General features: G+C 40.2%; 1 protein-coding gene across 3 annotated transcripts in view; it reads right to left on the bottom strand.

Annotated features, from left to right (window-relative positions):
• Positions 1–21,782, bottom strand: part of LOC144808610 (adenosine deaminase 2-like) — a 773,449-nt gene that overhangs the window by 349,721 nt on the left and 401,946 nt on the right. For all 3 annotated transcript variants that reach the window (XM_078673649.1, XM_078673650.1, XM_078673648.1), the window contains one exon: positions 17,346–17,571. In XM_078673649.1, the coding sequence (XP_078529775.1) occupies positions 17,346–17,571 (226 nt within the window). The remainder of the gene's footprint in view (positions 1–17,345; positions 17,572–21,782) is intronic.

Below are 21,782 nucleotides of genomic sequence, written 5' to 3'. Positions count from 1 at the left end.
ATTAACATGATAAAAGCATAAAACCATGGTAAGAAACGATAAACTGCAGTTGTAAATAAATGTGTAAATAGTTTGTGAATAGGTTCTGATTAATTAAGTCACATGATTCAGTTTCCCAAAATTGTCTCGGTTGTTAATGGGCCTTGTGAGTGATTTATGAATATTGGTGAGTATTATGGTGTTGGGTAGCGTTGGTGAGACAGTTTTTCTATAGGGGCGCTCGATCAATTCCTTGGTAGCAGAGTTACGGTTGCTATGGTAACTGTCAAGCTACATGATAATTACATAGGATCGATGTTTAACATATGTTGAGTTTGTTTAGTTGTTTTATGTAGTCGAAAGGTTTTTTCCAGCAGTGCGAAAATTCCTGGTTTTGTACTGGTACAAGAGTAGTGTAACAGGTGAAGTTGCACAGTGCATTTGTTCTGTTTCAAAATAGTGGTATTGTCATATATCACTAGTGTTGTCGTCGTACAGCACAAGTTTAGGGATTCTAGATGTGTCAGGTAAAATGAATAGTGAGGATTGTCTATGAAATTCTAGCTTTGAGTATAAGGACTTGGTGCCTGTTTTAAAACTCATTGTGAAAAAAGTAGTAAATTTTATCCGAGCTTGAGTGAAGGGTAAGGAAGCGTCGTCTATCTTACTGGCGAATGAGATTTTCTTTGGTTGGTTAAAGTCCTACCAAGATACATGTATGCATGGTTAGGGATCTTTTCTGATTGAATATGCGTAAATGATTTTGTAATACGATTGAGCCAAACTTTGAATTGTCACTTTATGCACATTCAGAGAGAAACTTGCAAGAAGGGTAGAGTAAGGCTTCTTACATTATCAACGAATTTAAATATTCTGTGAGAAAAGCGTCGTCTATCCCACGCAAAAGAATATCTGTGTGTCTGAAAAAGCTATCACTTTCTTTTAGCGTAACAGACAAATGGTTTGTTTTTGTGGAGTTACCAACTAATTTTCATTGAAAAGTTTTCTTAAAATGGCGCTGTGAAAATATTTTGTGAAGGAGGGGTGAGCTCAAGGAGTGAGAGACGAGAAGCTGCAGCGGCAGTGTACGTCACAGAGTCCGCGCTGTGATTGGTTAGCGTACGTCACAGCAAGCGCACAGATTGGTTCACGTGACCAAGACGAGCTGACAGCTGATTGGCTTATCCTGAAAGCTGTGTTTCTATTGGTTGAGCAAAGTGGTGACGTAGCTTAACCTGATTGACTTGTTGGTGTGTTTCGCACATGGATTGGTTGATTTTGCGGAACAACTAAGAAACATTTACGATCCATTCCAAAGTAAGCGGAATTGTTTAAAAACATGGATTATTATTATATCAAGCAGAAAAAGAAACTTTCATGGTTTCAGAAATTGAAAAATAAATTGAAACCTGACAAGAAAATTGAAACGCTAGGTGGAAAGTTACTTCATAAGTACAAGACACCTGCAGCTTATAGGGAAGGTGAATATGGTTACCATACTTGCCTATGGTTTGAAAATTGGATGGATTATACCAAGAATGATGGTGTTTTAGCATGGCCGGAAGATGGTTCTTTTAACATTAAGGTTATGAAAAATTTAAGAGACAAGATGATGACTCTTGAACCAAAGCCTAGACCTACTCAATTTGAGGCTTTAGCAGAATGGGAGGATGAGATGTTCCAATTGGAACGGGAGAAAAAAGGTATAGCGAGAGGTACTAGATTAGACATTGATCGGGAAACTCATGAAGATAGAATGCGTCGATGGAGACGTAGTGCATGTGATGGTTTGTACCCAGTAAGAGTGATGGTTACTGAAGTACCAGGTCAAAAGAATACCCGAAAGAAAAATAATAATGTTGAAGAAAATGAATTAGAAGATCCAGTTTTAGAAGAAATTTATATTACAGATCAGAAAAAGACTCCTTATCAACCAGCCTGTACATGGTCTTCCCCGATGGTTCCTTCAGGAAATACTCCAAGTGCACCTCCAAGGGAAATTATTATTATTATTATTTTTTTTTCCCAGAGTTTTATATAGCGCGAACTAGACCCGAACCGAATCAGGTATCAGAGCGCTTTACATAGCACCAGTTACGTTACATGAGGACGGACACACGTTCATTTTAGGCACGGGGAGATTAAGTGATTTGCCCAGAATCACAGAAGGTTTTGGCGTCGTTACCGAGACTCGATCCCAGGTGCCCAGGTCCGAGGTCGAGCGCCCTAGCCGTTAGGCCAACTCCTCTCCCCAATTATTAATGAAGTATCACCCAGATTATTCCCGAATAATGCAAAAACCCCTGAAAGAGGAGAAACTAGAACTAATTCCAGTATATCTGGTGAAAATAGAAATTTTGTTGAAACCCCAGTACACAGAAATTATATTTCAAGAAATATAATAAGAACAGAAGGTTCTGGGGAAATGCCAAATACTACAGAATATTTACGAACAAAAGAAGAATTAATACAGCAGTTAACTAAAAGCATGGAAGCGGTAACGGTACCAGTAACGATTGGTCCTATTCAACCAGTATTTGATCAAAGAGAAGTTAGACACTCAGCTTTAACTATTCCATTAAATGCAGAAATCCAGAAAGTGGCTGAAAATTTTTATTCAGATTTGTCAGAAATAGAAAAAATAAGGACGCCCGATTTAAAATTTAATCAAAGTCCATTATATAGAACACCAACAGGTGCAGAATCTGATGCTGAATCGCCGGAAAAGAGCATAAATAAAATAGATTTAACGTATACCCCAAAGACTCCAGAAAATAAATTACTTGATGTTGCAAAATTGAAAGCAGATTTGGAGGAATTAATTATTGGCACAGTTGGACCTGACAATTTAAAGCATTATCAAGATGAGGAATAATTGTTTATTTGCAAGAGCATACAAAGGAAAACCAAAAATAAGTACGAACAGTTGGAAGAATTAGCTACCGAACTAGAAGTTGATTTGAGCAGACAGAAGAATTTGGGTAAGCATTACAGAATAGAGTTTCCTGAAAGGGATGTTGAAAACATGAATTCAAATGGAAGAATATTGCATATAAAAGATTTAATTGTGTAATTAAAGAGATTAGGAGATTTAAGTAAATGGAGAGTAAAATGGACGAAGAAAAGAGAGGAAGAAAGAGAAAGAGGAGAAGTAGCAAATCAGTTTCCAATGAGAGAAATTCCAGGTGGTGGGTATGTACATGTTCCTTGGACAAGACAGGACATCTTATTGTTCACTAATGATTTCCCTCGGTTGAGAGAAAAACCTGTGGAGTGGTATCGACAGCTGGATAGATTTATCAAAGTTTCAAAAGTTCTGCGGATTGATCTTGATGGATTCTTTGACAATGTTGTCCCATCGGATCTTTGAACAGAATGTAAGATTTCTGTAAGTTGGCCCAAAGAAGAACCTTCACGAGATGGAATAACAGGTGCTCCATGGGCAGATGTTATGGATCTCTATGACAAAGTAATTGTGTGGTTGAAAAACAAGATTGCCCCAAAGGAAGTTGATTGGGTTAAAATTGACAGAACAAATCAGGAGCCAAAAGAATCGGTACATTCATTTTATGAAAGGTTACTGTTGGTTTTTAAACAGTACAGTGGCTATGAAAAATTAAGTGAAAAGGACATGAGCCACTTCATATACAGGTTTGTTTATGGCTTAAGACCTGAAATTGGTGATATGATTAGAAACGGAATACTTGGTTGGCAATCACTCTCAGTTGATGACATTTTGAGAAAAGCAAAATATTGTAGTGACGCGATAGATGCTAAACAGAAAAAGCTAAAGGAGAAAGCAATGTGGGCACAGGTGAAGGTAGCTGAACAGCAAATAGCAAACTTGGAAAACAAAAATGTTAATCAGAATCAAGGAAAATTTAAGGGTAATTATAATAAGCCAAAATGTAATATGAATATTGAAGAACTAAAGCAGAAACTCCCATGTTTTAATTGTGGCGAAATTGGACACTGGAAGCGTGAATGTAAAAATCCGCCCAGAAATTTTAAAAATGCATCATTAAATCCACAGATGCAGAATGAGATAAATCTGCAGCAACAGCTACAGCGACAGCTACAGCGACAGGTAGTGAATCAGCAGAGTCAGATTCCACAACCTCCACTTCCAAATTGTGTAAATGTGCACAGATACAATACAGAAACCGGATTCTGCGGAGGTGAACAGGTAAACAGATCACCACGAGTGAATGTGCAAAATGTTTCTCAACAGTATTTGTTGAATGAAAATGGAGGAAGTGATTCTGATGATTACTTATGACCGTGCCTGAGAGAGGGGGAAGAGGGTGTGCTTGGAGCCACTCTTGAGGTAGACCAATCAGGTCCATTTGTAAATGGTAAGGTGAATGATGTAGAAATTACTTTTCTTGTGGACACAGGTGCTACCCGTTCTACTGTTAGATCAGTGGAAATAGAAAACCTGCCTCTCTCTGGGGACACTATCCAAGTAGTTGACGAATCTAATCAACAAATTAAAACAGATTTAACAGAACCTGTCAAAGTTGAAATTGGTCAGTTTAAAGACAAACAAAGAGTTGTAGTTTGTAACAGCAGTCCTGTAAATTTGTTAGGGAGGGACATCCTTTGCAAAATGAATTGCAAAATATATTGCTCACCAGATGGTATAGAGCTTCAAACTCTAGAATAAGATGGGCTTTACAAATTAACAATGTTAATGGTTGAAGCAGAGGAAAGTAAATTATTTCCTGCATTTGATAAAGAAAATCTTCCAGAAGAAACAGTCAATGCTAAAATTTGGGATTTGACAGGAAGTGGAATGGGTTTGATGAAAAATGTTGATCCAGTTAAAATTACAGTAAAACAAGGAGTAGATTATCCAAACATTCCTCAGTATAAAACGAAGGCAGAAACTATTGAAGGTGTCATACCTGTAATTGAAAAATTCATAAAACAAGGTGTTCTAAAAGAAATTGAGAGTAGCCCATGTAGTTCACCGATTATGGGTTTTAAAAAGCCAAACGGAACTTACAGGATTGTTCAAGACCTGAGAAAGGTTAACCAGATAGCTGTTCCATGTTGCCCAGTTGTTCCAAACCCAGTGGTAATTCTTTATCAGATACCGCATGATGCAGAATGGTATACAGTCATAGACCTCTGCAACGCATTCTTTACTGTTCCATTGCATCCAGAAAGCCAGCAAATTTTTGCGTTTAGGTTCCAGGATCGCATCCTAGCATGGTGTCGTATCCCTCAAGGGTATACAGAGAGTCCATCTATCTTTAATCAGTTGCTAAAGAAATCTTTGGAGAACTTAGATTTGCCTGGAAAATCAATATTAGTCCAATATATAGATGATCTCCTTGTGGCAGCAAAAACATGAGATAACTGTGTGACAGATACCATTACTCTTTTGAATCATTTGGCAGATGAAGGACATAAAGTGTCTCCTGCAAAATTACAGTTTTTCAAACAGGAAGTAAAATATCTTGGTCACAGGATTGCAAAAGGAATCAGACAAGTGACAATTGAGAGAATTAAAATGATTCAGGGAATGCAACCTCCAAAAACACAGAGACAGGTCAGAATGTTTCTAGGAATGGTTGGTTATTGTCGTCAATGGATTAGTGGATATTCAGTAATTGCAAAACCACTGCAGAGACTGACGAAAGCAGACATAAAAGACCAGATTATCTTAACAGATACTGAGTTAGAGGCTTTTGAACAGCTAAAAAGAAGTCTGTGTGAAGCACCTGCATTGGGTATGCCAGATTACGAGAAAGAGTTTGAGCTGTACTGCAGTGAGAGGGAAGGATGTGCATTGTCAGTTCTAATACAGAGACATGGAAAACTGAGAAAACCAATAGCATATTTCTCAGCAGTTCTTGATCCTGTTGCAAAAGCATTACCAGGCTGCTTAAAAGCAGTAGCTGCAACAAGTGTAAGTCTTGAGCAGAGTAAGGGAATAATCATGGGATTTCCAGTGAAAGTATATGTTCCTCATTCAGTTGAAATTCTTCTTACTAGAAGCAAAACACAGCATTTGACAAGTAACAGATTAACAAAATATGAGAAAGTAATTTTGGGATCAGATAATGTATCAATAGCAAGGTGTGTAAATTTAAATCCTTCCACATTATTGCCTGATGGTACAGTAACAGAAATCAGAAACGAGAATGACATTGATCACGAATGTCTGGATGTTTTAGAATATTGCACAAAATCCTGGCAGAACATTAAAGATGTCCCGCTAACTGAATCTGATTTTGTTTACTTTGTTGATGGTTCATGTTTAAGAACAGATGAAGGTGTTCCGAGAGCAGCATATTCTGTCTGTACAGTTGCAGATGTAGTTGAGGCTTCCTGTCTCGAAGGAATTCGTTCAGCTCAAGTAGCAGAATTGATTGCTTTGATTCGAGCATGTGAAAGAGCAAAAGAGTTAAGAATTACCATAGTGACCGATAGTCAGTATGGATATAGCGTAGTTCATGACTATGGCCAACTCTGGCCTCAAAGAGGTTATTTAACTTCTGCGGGAACTCCGATCAGAAATGCAAAGTTGATCAAGAGATTGATTGATGGCATTCAATTACCAGAAAAAATCGCTGTTGTGAAATGTACAGCACATAAAAAGGGCAATGACTATATAACTAAAGGAAATGCCTATGCAGATGAAATTGCCAGATACTGTGCAATGAACAATTTTTCAATCAATCGGGAAAAAGACAATGAACATGTTTTGAATTCACTTATGCTAACATCTGTAGTTGAGACATGGCAAGGAGTAAAGGATTTACAAGATGAGGCAGATGATGAAGAAAAAGATTCATGGTTAAAAGCAGGTTGCAGACAGCGAGAAGAAGATGAGATTTGGGTTTACAAAGATGATAGACCAGTTTTGCCAAATAGCATGATTGCTGACATGGCTCGAATGTATAATGGTCCAGGACATATTGGAAGGGATTCAATGATAAGGTTATTTAGGCAGACATGGTTCAACCCAAAATTCAGACTGATTGCAGAATCTTTTTGTCAAAGATGTTTGATCTGCCAGCAGAACAACCCAAACAGAAAAACAGTTGTGAGCATGGGAACCATAGGACGGGAGGGTGATCCTTTTACTAGATTGCAAATGGATTTCATTGACATGCCACCACATAACAGATTAAGATATGTCTTAGTGATAGTCTGTTTGTTTTCAAGATGGGTGGAAGAGTTCCCAACACGTCACAATGATTCAGTTACTGTTGCAAAATTGCTTTTAAGGGAGATCATACCTAGGTACGGTTTTCCAGTGACTGTTGAAACTGATCGTGGCACACATTTTGAAAACAGACTTTTGCAAATGATTTGTGAAGAATTAAATATAAAACAAAAACTGCATTGTGCCTACAGACCAGAAGCATCGGGTGATGTTGAGCAAATTAATGGTACAATCAAGAATAGAATAGACAAAATGTGTCTAGCTACAGGAGTAAAGTGGACTGATGCACTACCACTTATTTTGATGTCTTTGAGAAGTACTCCGGATAAAAAGACAGGTCTGAGTCCTCATGATATTGTCATGGGTAGAGTCATGAGACAAGCATTTGTACCAGTTGGAAAATTAATGAGTATAAATGATAGCGTCATTTTGGAGTACTGTAGTAACCTTTCTGACGTCGTGACTTCTGTGTTCCATCAGGTGGGAACTGATGTAATTACAAGAGACAAGGAAAAAGCTCATGATCTGTTACCAGGAGACTGGGTGAGGACAAAAATACACCGAAGAAGAAATTGTCTAGTACCCAGGTGGCAAAAAGCAAGACAGGTGATATTTGAAACAAGTAATGCAGTAAAGTGCAAAGGATTGAAGAGGTGGGTTCACGCTAGTCACACCATATGTGTACCTCCACCTGAAAATCCTGACGAAGGTGATACAACAACTGATTCAGATTCTGAAGAAGAACCTGAAAGAAATCCAGATCCTGAAGATCGACAAGAAGGTCGACATCTGGAAAATTCAACTGCGAATGAGGCATTGAATGAAGATACTGAAGAAATCGTGATATTAGACTCAGAAGATGATGAAAATCTGCTAGAAAAAGAAGCAGAAAAAGAGTCTGATCAAGTAAAAATTAAAAATCAGGAGAGTATTGAAAAGCAGATTGGAAGCTCTGAAGGCAGGAACGGAAGTCCTGAGACTGGGAAGTTGGAAGTTATTGCAGAAGAAGAAGAAGATGAAGTTCCGAGTACCAGCTATAAGGATGATGTTCCTAACAGAGTGAAACTGCCGAGTAAAGAAGAGCCTAGATTTAGAATTGAAATCTCTGAAACGGAAACAGACGATAGTGATGAAGATTCTGAAATAAGAAATTTTAGAAAAAGAACTTTGAAAGCAGAGTGTAATCAGTCTGAACCAAAGAGGAAAATTTTGAGAAAAGGAGATAATTGGCCAACTCCAATAGAAAAAGAAGGTTTGAAATTCAAATTGGTAAACAGATCAAAAGAGCAAATTAACGAAATATCAAGTCAAAAAGGAGAAACAGATAAGAAAATTCAAACAGGGAAAAAGATTGAAGTAATTAGCAGTAGGGCAAAAAGAATTCTAAAACCTAACCAGAAGTATAAGTCCCCTGAGTGGACATACATGATCATCCCACCTGTGGTGGAGGTGAATAGTAGTAGTCAGGAAGATTTAAATGACACAAGTGATAATGACTGATTTTGTTTCAATTTAAAGTTGTAGTCTATTTTTGGCATAAGGCTGAAGAAAATGTGTTAGGTGACACAAGGTCGAAGAAATTGTGTTAGCTGGAAAAACACGTTGATGTAAGACGCAAGGTCGAAGAAAAGCTGTTAGAAAGTAGAGTTTTCTTTTAAAAAAAAATAAAACAGGGGGGTGTATTTTAATTTTTAATTTTTGATTTTTGATTTTTCTTGTAAGGCTCTTTTGTCAGAGTAAAGATGCCTTATACTAACAACAACTCGAGATGTTCAATCTTAAGGAGATGTTGCAAAATGTCTTCTATTTGTGTGGTTTTAATAATTTTGGTCTGGTTAATTTTGGCTGTCATTTTCCCTTTTGGCATCGACAAAGAAAAGTACAAGGCTAACATGACTAGTAAAGTTGTGGCTAAACAAGATAACAAAAATGTTGTAGATAAGTCTAACAGAGTTATTGATCATAAAGCAGAGATCCACCAAGATAGATCTGTTGGTGATTTTTCTAGCAATACTTTTTCAAGACTTCTTTCTGAATATGTTAGGGTCATGGATGTTAAAGACTGCTACATTTGTGTGAAACTATCTGCTTCTGTTTCTGAGGGGGTGACATATAACATGCTTCCCCTTACTTATGGCATTACTTGCAGCGTAATAGCTAGTCTGTTTTATCAAACAGGTCGTTTAGAGTGCTATTATTCTAATTACGATGAGATGTTTGCAAATTTAAAAGTTAACAAAAGTTTGAATAAACATAAACACGCTAAACAGATGAGGGACTTTTTCATAGTAACTAATGAATTAACTTATGAGTATGCTTTTAGAAACAATTTAACTTGTAAATTGAGAGCTGAAGAAAAGACTTTCTTAAACTTAGTTGAAGAGAGAAGAGCAATTTATAAAAGGAATGAAATGCTGAAACAAACCAAATCTAAGTTTTGGCAAATTGAGGATGAAAAGTTTAATGGTAGATCATCAGAAAATGTTGCTATTCATATAGATAAACCTGTTAGTGGAAAATGTTGCATTAGAAGAGACAATACGCTTTTTGACAATTATTTTGTGGGTGCAAGTCAGTGTGAGGAAATTTTGGGTGGATGGGGATTCAAAGGTGGCAAAGATCCAATTTTTCCTGGAATTTATTTTGTATGTGGGGGACAAAGCTTACTATAATCTCCCAGACCATAGGTATGGGACTTGCTATGTTGGATTAGTTTTTCCAAAGATTTTTCATGTAGACAGAAATGAAAAGGGTTCATTTGAAATTAGCAATCATCTGAGTAGATTCAGAAGAGAAAGTTTTTCAGAAATTTTGGGAGATATTTTTGGTGCAGTAATACCTTTTGTGGGTATAACCCTGAATGCAGTTAAAATCAGAAAATTGTCCACAATTGTTGACAAATTGTCTACTGATACAGCTGGTGGTTTTCAGTTAGTGGATACTGAAATTATTGCTATGAGAACCATGGTTATGCAGAACCGTCTTGCCCTTGACATTCTGCTTGCAAAAGAGGGAGGAGTTTGTGGAATATTACATGTCTAGCATTGCTGCACATATATTCCTGACAAGAGCAAGAATATTGAGATGTACATTAAAAACATTACAGAGCTTCATTCGGAAATTGTTCCTTTAGAAGATGAAGATTTTTCAGAACGTTTGAGTAAAAGATTTGCAGCAATCAAAACCTGGTTCCAAGAGATTGGCAGTTCAATTTTAGGCAAAATGCTGACTCCTTTACTGGTCATAGTTTTTGTGATACTTTTGTTGAAAATTAGTTGCATGCTACACAAAAGAAAGAAATACCTAAGGGAAAAGAAAAGGATTGATAAGCTCAGAAAGGAACAAGATAAGGAAATAGAACTGGAAGAGCTACGTAGATCACAATATGAGAGTTACAAGCAGACAGCAGAAACACAATTTTAGAAATACTAATACAGTGAAAGTCAAAACATGTTCTAGGATAAAAAATTTGCTAACATTTTTGGGTGTAGTTTGGTGATTTTGAAATCACCAGATGAGGGAGTTGATGGAGCGTGGTTCAGAATAAAATTTTGTTCTGACTCGCAAAGTTAAACTTCCATAATATTATAACCGTATTAATCAACGTATGTTGAAATACTAATCAACCTAGTTTTAAAATGCATTACACGACATAAGGGACTAATCAATGTGCTCTATGTTGTAATTGCAAGTATGTTGAAAATAATAATCTAACCTTGTCTATTGTCTTTGTCAGTATTAAATGCGGCTGTTTAATTAATGGCATGTTTTTATTTTGTATGCTTATGTTATGTCTTTTCGTCTTCATGTGGCATTAGCTCATGGAAGATTCTTTGCGGCCTAAATGAAGAATGGTAGAGATAAAAACGCTGTTCTATGTGCTTCAGCTTCAGCTAGGTAACTTTGATTAATGGGTTAATAATTAGCAAAGGGGGTGGGTAACAGAACGAGTTTCATTACTTTAATTAATTAATGTTTTGTGTTTGTTTAAATACTAGTTGTCAAGAGAGAGGCCTAGGGCTTGAGGCCTGCGATAGTGGGTGTTTGGAATCCTGTCGTGAAGAGCTGAGCACAGAGAAATGCATCAAAAAAATAAAATGAACTGGGCAAGACGTGCTCTGAAAGTGACAAATCCAAGGACAGGATGCGGCAAATCAGCCAAGCTAAGGAAGCAATGAACTGTTACTTAATAAAAATGTTGCGTTTCCGAGGAAGCTAAACTCGCATGACTGAGAAGACAATAGTGTTTTAGAAAGCTCAACTTTGGATTGTAAAAAGGAGATGATCTCACATGGACTGACATCTGTCAGCCAATTGGAACTTTGGATGGCAGGAAAAAGAATACTTTTAGCGGAGATTAGCTAGTCAGAGAAGGTATAAAACTTGACCCCTTTGACAGGAGGGCGCTTCTCGCTTTCCAATTCCAGATGGGCGTGTCGTGCTGATGGACTTTTGGTGCCCGTAAGGATAATAGGCCTAAATGATTTTTCCGTTACAGGTGGAGCTGAGATTAGTTAGGGAAATAGCTTGAGGGATTGGAGATTGTTATATTGCCTTAATAGATGTTTACTGAAATGCTTTGAAATGTTAGTCTAATTGTTCATTCCTCAATGAAATGCTGCTAATTTGTTAATAAAATAATGACTTATTAAAGAAGATGCTTTTTCTTTGAAGAATAAAATTAATAAATTAGATTTTTTAAACGACAAGCTGGTCTTGTTTATTCATGGTCTAGTTACCATCAGCTGATCCATTTGCCTAAGTGACTTAATTAACATGATAAAAGCATAAAACCATGGTAAGAAACGATAAACTGCAGTTGTAAATAAATGTGTAAATAGTTTGTGAATAAGTTCTGATTAATTAAGTCACATGATTCAGTTGCCCAAAATTGTCTCGGTTGTTAATGGGCCTTGTGAGTGATTTATGAATATTGGTGAGTATTATGGTGTTGAGTAGCGTTGGTGAGACAGTTTTTCTATAGGGGTGCTGGATCAATATCTTGTTCATATTTAGCACTTTATTAACACTTTTATTCACCATATAACTTGCGCCGTTGGAACAAATTGTATGTTCATGAATATTGACAGCCTTCTAATGTCATCTAGACACCATAAAATAAAAAAGGAGCTGTGGATTTATCCTTAAATACAGATTTTGATTGATTTAATTTTGGTGTGTCTTTTGATTCATGGTATTTGTCTTTTCTTCTCATTTCCTTTTCAAAGATTATTTCTAAAAGGTTTGAGTATTGTCTTTGATTGGTTAGTATTCAGTAAACTAAGAATCAATTCTGTTCCTCGACAGAACCAACATTCTCCACATTCGTATACACCCAGGTGCTGAGGGGCACTGGATCACCCCACTATACTAGATATAGTACAAATAGTGACCGAAAGCACTGTAGCAATAAGTAATGTTTATAAAGCAGCTGGAGCGGTGGTCTGCGTGCCGTTTTTCACCACAGCCACCATGCACACTGGGGCCTCTATTAGAAAGATAATTCCAAGAATATTTGTATGAGAAAATAATGTCTTTTGTAGAAGTGCTTGAAACTGAAAGAGCACGACAGGCACCTGTGTTAAAGCTGTAGCTTACACCTGACAAATGTCTGTATTGTGCTAGTCTAACTGGGTGCAGGAGTTGTACAGATTGAGCTAAAACTCAGAAAGATTCCAAAGTATCGAAGCCTGCTTATCTATGGAAGAAGTTTGCTGATGCTGCTGGAATCAAATCTGGTTATAAGTAGACTAGGGGTCGCAGTCGCACAGCTCCCATCGCCTCACAACACAAATGAACAAAGTGTTAATCATATAAAGGGTCCTAATATGGTGGAAGGAGCTCCTTCCAAGCCAGGGCACCTTTGTTTCACTTTATTGTATGATCCTCTGCAAACCTCTTGCTTCTCGTTCCTCGATATACGTCTCAGGCAAACAGTAAATGATCTGACAGCGTAAGAACAACCAAGGTAAGAAATATGTAGACACACTGACTGCGAAGACGAGGCTCTGCCCACCCCTTCAATGTAGGTTTCTAGACCCCCTTAACAAACAAGCATTTGCAATGCAATAGGACACACATTTACACGAGACCTATTGTAATGCAAATTGTAGTCATCATGGACAAAGGGAGGAAGGGCAGGGGGGATGCAGGGAAGGCACAGACTATGGGAGTGAGGGTGGAGAAGGCACGGACAACTGGAGTACGGGCACGGGGAGGGGCTGAGAACGCACGGACAACAGGAGGGGGGAATAGAGAAGGCAGTAGGACAACCTCATTAAAGAAAATAGTGCTTACAGTCTAAATAACACTTACCGCGTAACACTCGAAGTAAAGGAGCCACTAGCTATGGGAGGTTACAAATGACGACATCGCAGTGATAAGGAGGGGCTACCAAGCCTATAAACATCAGAAGGCAGCATTTCAGAAGGACAAAGAACCAAGCCAATGAAAAATATGAGCGGGAGAGTGGGCGGGGCTTCCCTCACCTACTGAACTACAGCAGATCTTCATCAGAGCAGCGCTTGTGCGCTGACTCTAGGCTCGACCCAAAAAAATGCAGACAGCGGAAAACTGGAGCTATTAACGGTGACACGTACATAGAGACGCCAACACAGTGAAAACATAGAAACAGCATTTGAAAGAGTAAAAGCTCTCTTGGCTTAATAAATATGTTGTTTCCACCCAAGCATTCTTCGGTAAACATTCTCAAGACTAACGCTCGACCTTCGCCGGCAGCATATCAGTCTCTGTGATCATAGTTCTTACATCTGTCTTCGTCCTGGGGATCAATGAAAGCATTTGATCTTCTAATTACTCTTGCTGCAAGCAGTCTTTCTGACAGAAAACAAATAGCATGTGCGGGGGATGCCATGGTGGTGGTGGGGAGGTGGGGGGGTGGTGACACACTGGACTTGAACAAACCCCTAACACGTCTAGATTATTTGTAGCATCCTGTTAAGCATGACCCAGGTGGAGAGCACCTTCCAGCAGCCCCTTAAAATATAATCTAACAGTGCTCATGAAACTCTCTGAAGTGGTATCTCATAAGCACCAGAAGCTTGCTGCCAGACTAGGGGGGGCTGTTCCACGCCAGGGCCTGCATATTTGGCTTAAGATTGCTGTTGACCTGCCTGCCTCACGTCAGTTGGAGAGGAAACTCTCAGGGTGGGATACCCCTCCCTCCAATGTGTTTTCAGTGGAAATGTATGTGGCTGTAATTTCGTTTCAATAAAAAAAAAGCCTTGAAAACAAATCTATTTTTGATCAGCTGCAGCACACACACGACACACTGGGAGCTCTCACAATCTGCTCTCCTACATTTATAGATTTGAATATGGGGCAAAAGCACGGTGCCCCTGTTGTTAATATGAAAGCAGGCGTCGTGCTGCATAAACGTTATGCTGCAGGAAGTCACCTGCTTTTATATCATCAGTACAAATGCCATGCTTTATTAAAGCATGCCTGTGCTCATAATATGAAAGCGGGCGCCGTCCTGAAGTATAAACTTTATGAAACTTGATGCTGCAGCGTGGCGCCCGCTTTCATATTATCAACATGGGTGCCTCGCGAGGCACCAAGTTGATAAAATGAAAGCAGGAAAAGTGCTGCAGCACAGAGCATGGCACCCTGTTGATAATATTAAATTGGGCGTCATGGTGTGAGCGAAAGAATCAGCAGGGGAAAGAAAACATTTTTTAAAAGAGCTCTCCCAAGCACTGACGAGCGGCGGCGACAACGCAGAGTAAAATTTTTAAATACAAGAGTTCTCCTAGACAACAGCTGAAAGACCAATCAGTAAGGAAACTGTACTTTACTGGTACGCCGCAGACTTGAAGGGAAGTGACATATCGGCAAAGCCAACTAATTGGGAGGTAGCAAAGAAGAAGGACAGTGGAGTGAACCAATGGTAAGTAGCAGGTGGGAAAAAAGTCAGATTAGGTCTTGTAGACAGTGCATGCACTGTAGCTCGACCTACAAAAGACATTGGTTGATAAGAGCCAAAAGTGTTGGCCGCCCAGCCCGCCATGGGTATCACCCTATTGTTGCCTCCACTCGTACCGTGGCAGGGTCCCCTTCCCTCTCATAGACCATAGAGGTCCAGTAGATGTTGAATTAACCGGAATACAGTGACTTTTCATAGTTGAACCAGCAACACGGGCCCAGAGTGGCTGTAGCAGGCTTACGGCGTTTCCCCGGGAGGCTGGAAGGGTGGGTGTTGGGGCCGGTTTGTTACTGGTGGCTGGTCTTGCAGCAATGCTGCAATATCACCCCCCCCCCCTGTAACAAAAGCAACAGTGCTTCACACCTGCAACCCCTTCTCCCCCCTCTGGGGGCTGGTCTGGCAAAATTGCCAGGACTGTTTTGGGTTTCTACTCCGACCCAGGAGGTGTCCATGGTTGCAACTGGTCCAGCGCATCTGCAATTTCTTCACACATAATCTCTCCTTTCAGTTATTCTGAGTCTGACAGGTGTCAGTTTAGTAGGGAGGTCACAGACTTCAGAATGTCCGCAAGCTGTGCACTGGGCCTGTGACTTTTCAGGACTTTGTGAAAAAGGGGACAAAATCTATCGCATTATCTTCAGGGTTTACTAACTATTTTGATTGTGTCTAATTCACAGCAGTTATTCAGTCCCCTGCTGCTGCTAGTCGTGTTCTAGGTTCACTATCCAGGCTTCCGCTTCCTGAAGCTGCTGTCCACTCTCCTGAAGTTTAACAATATATGCCATCATCCTACCCCTGACTGCAGGTTTTAAGTCTTCACAAACTGCAGTTGGTGAGCCCACTGCTCTTCGGGTAATATAAAAAAGGCAGACTATATTTCTAGGTATGTTTTAAATTTATTAGATAGCCACCATGGATTTATTCACCACTTCGAATCATCACACTGAGTGGCGCCTGGTCAGATAACCCCCTACCATACATCTGCATGTCTACAACACAGTCCACATCTGTGGCTGGGAGCTGTAGAACCTCCACTCGGTGCAGGGCACAAGACCAGGTTGCAAGCCCCAGAGTCTTCAGGGGGCTGCCTGCACCCTGGTCCCACAGCTAGCCCTCCTACCAGAAATATGCCAAAGAGCCCCACCACTGCCTCCTCAGCACGCTTCCCTTCCCAGGCCACCACAGCCAACTGGTTCAACCACACAGGTTGTCCCTGTTGCTGATGGCGTGGACCAAAAATCTACGATGTCTTTTCTTGGGTGGTGAAAATTTGTGTCTTTGAATCAGGCAGCGAGGATGCATGAGGCTGGATTCCTAGCTGAACTTGTCCGCTAACATGGTGGTCTTAGCCCCCGCACCCACTTTTATCCACATTTTGAGACTTATTTTAAACTATGTGTAGTGAGATATTTGAAGAAGTGAGAGTAGGACGTCTGAATTCAGAATGGTTAGAGTATGTGAAGCTGTATAGATGGGTGATGCACATAAGTAGTGATTTCAAGATGGGTGAGACCGGTGGTGCAGAAGTCAGTAGGTACGGGAAGATTCAAAGCTCATTCAGTACTGGAAGCCATGCCAAGTAAGTTTTTTTGCATTGGGCCCCAGGAGTAAACATATCCTGAAGATAGCTAATTAGCCAAGTGCTGTGTGTTTGTGCGACATTACTTGAAGGTAAGTGGCAAAGGGATTCTACGAGGTTTAATGATATGAAAATCTGAATTTCATGAAAGGCACAGATGCTAGAATTATCTCTTCTTCCTCACCCATATGGTGCTTGAATGCATAAAAAAAAGGAAAAAAGATTGAGGGAAGCGAAGCAGAACTAAAAATAAAGTAGAAACGTAAAGAAAGTAAAGATAGTGAGGGTAGTGGGAAAAAATGAAAAAGGCCTGTATTGGTAACTTATCTTTGGTAACTGAGTAGCCTTTGAAAATGCCAGTAAAAAAAGAAGTCAAGCGACAAGGGCATGAACAGGAGGATGGTTTCCATTGGCTTGACAAAGGTACAAGTAAAAAGAAGTGGACTTTTGGAGTAGTCAAAGAGGGAACATCTTAGCTAATAGGGTGTTTATGCCAGCCAATTGAAGTGTTCATGTTGTAAAGTTTCCATTGTATTATATAAGGTTCTTTTACGGTAGTGTAGTGCAGTAATTAAAGAGGTACACCTCAATTATTCCTCATATGTCACTCCATGCTGACATTCTCCCCAAGATGGAATTCTCCTTATATGCTCTACACCCACCTGTCATCAAATGCAGTGACATCATTCAGTTGCTTCCTGTAGCTCGCGAGCAAAACCCAGTCCGAACAGTCAGGCGGTGGTGGTCCCACTGGAGGAGGTCTGGCAAACTTGAACAGGACCTTGTCGGCATTACCAAAGCAAATGTAGCAATCAGGTAAGTATGATGCCTCCTTTACCAGCCAGTCAACATTCACCATGGTAGAATCATGCAAGTGCAAAGCTGCTCCTACAGGGGTAAGGAAGAGGTGGACAGCGGATGAGATTAAGGTTTCGGCTAAAACTAGAACTTGAAAGAAGTCCAACTGATATCAATCAGTTATGCCATATCTCTTATTATTACCTATAGTTAATACATCTGAACACACAATCCAAGATACAAATTGCATCTGCTCACATGAGAAATAGGCAAGAATTAAATAGCTGACTCTATAAAAGAAGATCTTTGTTGGAGATAAGAGATAGTCTTGGTCAGAGAAATGCAAATTCAGCGCAACTTTTCCCAGAAAACATTCCTTGTGGATTACTTTACTAACATATCCACAACCTATCACTACAAAACCTATTCAGCTCTTCCCTCCTCCTTCCAACCTACTAATATTATGAATATCATCAGGTTTTTGGTAAGACCCTCTGTATGTCTTGGAAGCCCAGCACAAGAGTTTTTAATGGGTATGACTTCTGAGTATACTTTTAAATAATGATCATACCATCAGCAACCCCTCTGATCCCTTTAAACTGACAGTAAATTAGATATATGTTCAAAAGAAGAATATTGTAATGAAAAAATAGTATTATGATAAATTAAATCAAGAATTCATGATAACAAATTGTTGTCATTTTCCATTAGGTAAACAAAAATGACAAACACAGCATACCCTCTATTGTGTCATTGTTGCTAAGCTTGGACATAGCACCTGCCATAGATGTCAGATGTATCAAAGCAATCCCACCACCGATTTTATTATTGCATTTTAGATGTTTAATGGAAAAGTCCTGTGGGATGGCAAGGGCTACATCAGGGGCAGAGCAATGTTTCTGTAAGAAACAGGACATCCTAGTGGTTGTCACATAACAAATCGAAAATATTAAAAGCATGTCTCTGAAAAGAGGGACAATTAAGCAGCCCAACTCTTAATGCTACCTTTGTAGGTCGAGCGTGAGCGAGCGTGCAAGCTCTGCTCTGCGAAAAGCTGTAGTAGTTCAATATGGAAAGAAGCTTTGCCCACTCATCCGCCCTTATTTTTCATTGGTTTGTGTGTTTGTCCTTTGTAAATGTTGTCTTCTGATTCATTATGAGGCTTGTTAGTCCCTCCTTAGTATGGCCATGGTGTCATTTGTATCCTTCTATGGCTATTGGCTCCTTTACTTGGTTGTAACACAGGCATGTACTTTTTTAGGTCTCGACTGGCGAAAGCAGCGCGCCTGCGCTGCACTTGTCATACAAGAGCTTCTTGGCATCAATACAGAGTCCAAAGCTCTCGGATGCGGAGTTGAAGCCCCGCCCACCTTCCTCATTCGCTGGCATCATCCTGCATGCAAACTGCAGGCTCATGATTGAAAAGGAGGCTTCTTAGTCCCTCCTTGTTGCCACCTTGTCTCCTTTAACCCCACCCACCGGGATTGGCTCTCTCACTTGCGACGTTACACACTCATTATCTGCTATGCACAATTTTTTTCCCAACTCTGACAGCTTGTTGGTTCTTGGCGCCTCAAATTAATTTATTGTGTCCGGCTAGAATAGTGTCCCTGCTTCTGGAATCCTTACCTGATCTTACCTTCTAACTTGGGACAGTTTCGGCAACGGGTGCCAAGAGGGGCTCATTCACACCACACATTCTTTGCGTGCCAGGTCAAAAGGTGTCATGGACGGATACGAGAGAGACAGTAAAAGTGAATAAACCCGGTACACGAGGGTGGGTTACTGCCTCTGGGCCCCAAGTGTTTGAGTCACTACCAGTGCTGAAGAGTGGGGGCTTATTAATGTCAGATGGTGCTGACATTCCATCTTAAAACTATAGTTTGTGACAGAAAGGCTACACGGTGCTCTCTGGCAACCGTAGCATCTTTTAAGAGAATGGGGCGGGGAGGAGCCACACAGCACGAATAGTAACTGAGCAGAGGCCAACGCGTCAGACGGGTGGGGGGGTAAAAACACAGCTTGCAGTCGGGGCAGATTGGAAAAACACCTGGCGTTAGTCCCCTTCCCCCCTCACATTCTGTGTGCGTACCTTCCCCTTACATTATGTGCGTGTAACCCGTCTTCTTAAGAGTGCATGCGCAGCACGGAGGTCCCTCCACCCCAGTTCAGTACCCATGACCCCCTCTCTCTATGGCGCGGCAGCAAAACCTCCCCCTGCCCTGTGTCTCGGGGTACCAGCTCACCCCATGTCCACTGGATACTCTGGTCCTAGCCCGGGCTTTATTTATGCAAATCGTCGTTTTTAGGTGTGTTAATCCAACTTCTTCCTTTGATGGAAATGGACTACGATTCCCAGAATGCACGTAGGTTTGGTAATAAGATAGCCTGTCTAAACCCAGCTGTTTTGCAATGAAGTGTGCTTATGCATGGCTCACCTGCCGGTCCCTGAAGGGTGATATGTGTATTGTTTACATATGTAAATAAATTCTCTGTCCCCATTCTGCACCTGACCTCTCGCCAGCATCCCACATTTCGAAATGGAAGCTGCTGCAGGAAGTCTGACCTGTTTTTCTTTCTTTTTCTTTTATTTTTTTTGTCCGGCTGTTCAGTGCTGCGGTGACAAAGGCGTTTCTGATGATGTTCTACCTGCACCTGCAGGTTTGCGTGCAAGGCCAAAGGTATAGATTTACATAATTTGAGGGCATTGTCAGCAGAATCTGACTGTTCCGTGGTGAAGGCGTGTCCTGGTCTCAGTTGTGATGTTACTCTCGTCCTGGTCTCAGGTGTAACGTCATGCTCGCCCTACGGATAGTGTGCCTTGGTCAGGTGTGACGTCACTCTCCCCCACCCCCTGAAGGCGTGTCCTGGTCACTCCCTCTCCCCTAATTTGTAGGTGTGCCCTGGTTAGATGTAACGTCACTCTCCCCTCCGAATGAAGGCGTGTCCTGGTCACTTCCTCTCTTCTGTTTTGGAGGAGAGTCCTGGTCAGGTGTGAGGTTAGTCACTCCCCTCTCCAATGAAGGTGTGTCCTGGTCACTCTCTCTCCTCTGTGTTTTAGGTGTGCCCTGGTCCGGTGTGACATCATTCTCTCCCTTCCCCACTGAAGGTGTCCTGGTCACTCCCTCTCCTCTGTGTTGGAGGGGTGTCCTGGTCAGGTGTTAGTGTTATATTCTTATTTATAGATATTTCCCTTTTAATACAATATTCCATCTCTGTACATATTTCCCTTTTAATAGAATGTTTCTTCATAGCTGCACATGCACACTGTGTGATGGATTCCATTTAGAATTGTTATGAAATGAAATGTATAGGAGTTGAGAAAAACAACAAGCAACTTGGAGAGTGGAAGTACTGTGCTGCAGTTCAATAAACCTTGGATACTTACTTGGATTTACCTGGATTTACTACTTCTTTTTTACAAATTTGGCGACGAGGGTGTCTAGTACCTACTACTACAGCAGCACAGGTGTGGTACACCTGATTTGGAAAATATTTAAATTACCATTTGGATTTAAGCTCGTTTTGGACATTTAAAACTATTGGAGATTGGAAATTTACCATTTCCATAAAGAAAACATTTCTATCAACTATCCGTTCATGTACTGAAGGATTTAAAACTTTTATTCTACTTAACATAATATCTACACCTGATATTGCTATTTGCACAACATTGGATTGGTAAAGTTTTTCACCTGGAGACTGCACTGTTGAGGGCGCTGTGTGTTGCTGAAACTACGAAGTTTGTGAGTTTTTACTCAATAGATTCACAATATTTTAAGCCTTTAACCAAATGTTTACCTTTAATTGTGGTTTCAACGAATGAATTTCACACACGCGACGAACGAAGTCTGCCCATGCAACAGAATCTCCATGCGCTGTGTTGAAGCGCGTAGTTACCATGGTTTCTGTTGTCTCAGCCGAGTATGATGCTGCACGCATGAAACATCACGTCGCGTAACGTGAAGGCAGCCATATTTGTTTATATCGGCACTGAGTTTTCAACAGCTGATGTTACTCTGATGCGCTTTTGAAATAAAGGTACTGTTTTCTCATATTTTGGAAAGACTGAACTATATTAATTAATTAAATAAGGAAACACGGCACGACGATCCTTACAACGAACTTTTTGAACAATATTGCTATATCGTTTTCATTGTTATTGGAACATTTCGTGTCAGTACTCACCAGTTGTGAATTTTAACTGAAGAATTCGACATCTACAACTGATTTATGAGATATAACATCGCTGATGTACACAGCTGGTGTACTCAAGGATTGTTTTATTGAAATTTCAAGGT

The sequence above is a fragment of the Lissotriton helveticus genome, chromosome 1_1 (genome assembly GCF_964261635.1).
Source record: "Lissotriton helveticus chromosome 1_1, aLisHel1.1, whole genome shotgun sequence".
NCBI lineage: Eukaryota > Metazoa > Chordata > Amphibia > Caudata > Salamandridae > Lissotriton > Lissotriton helveticus.
This window is presented reverse-complemented; position numbering and strand designations above follow the sequence as displayed.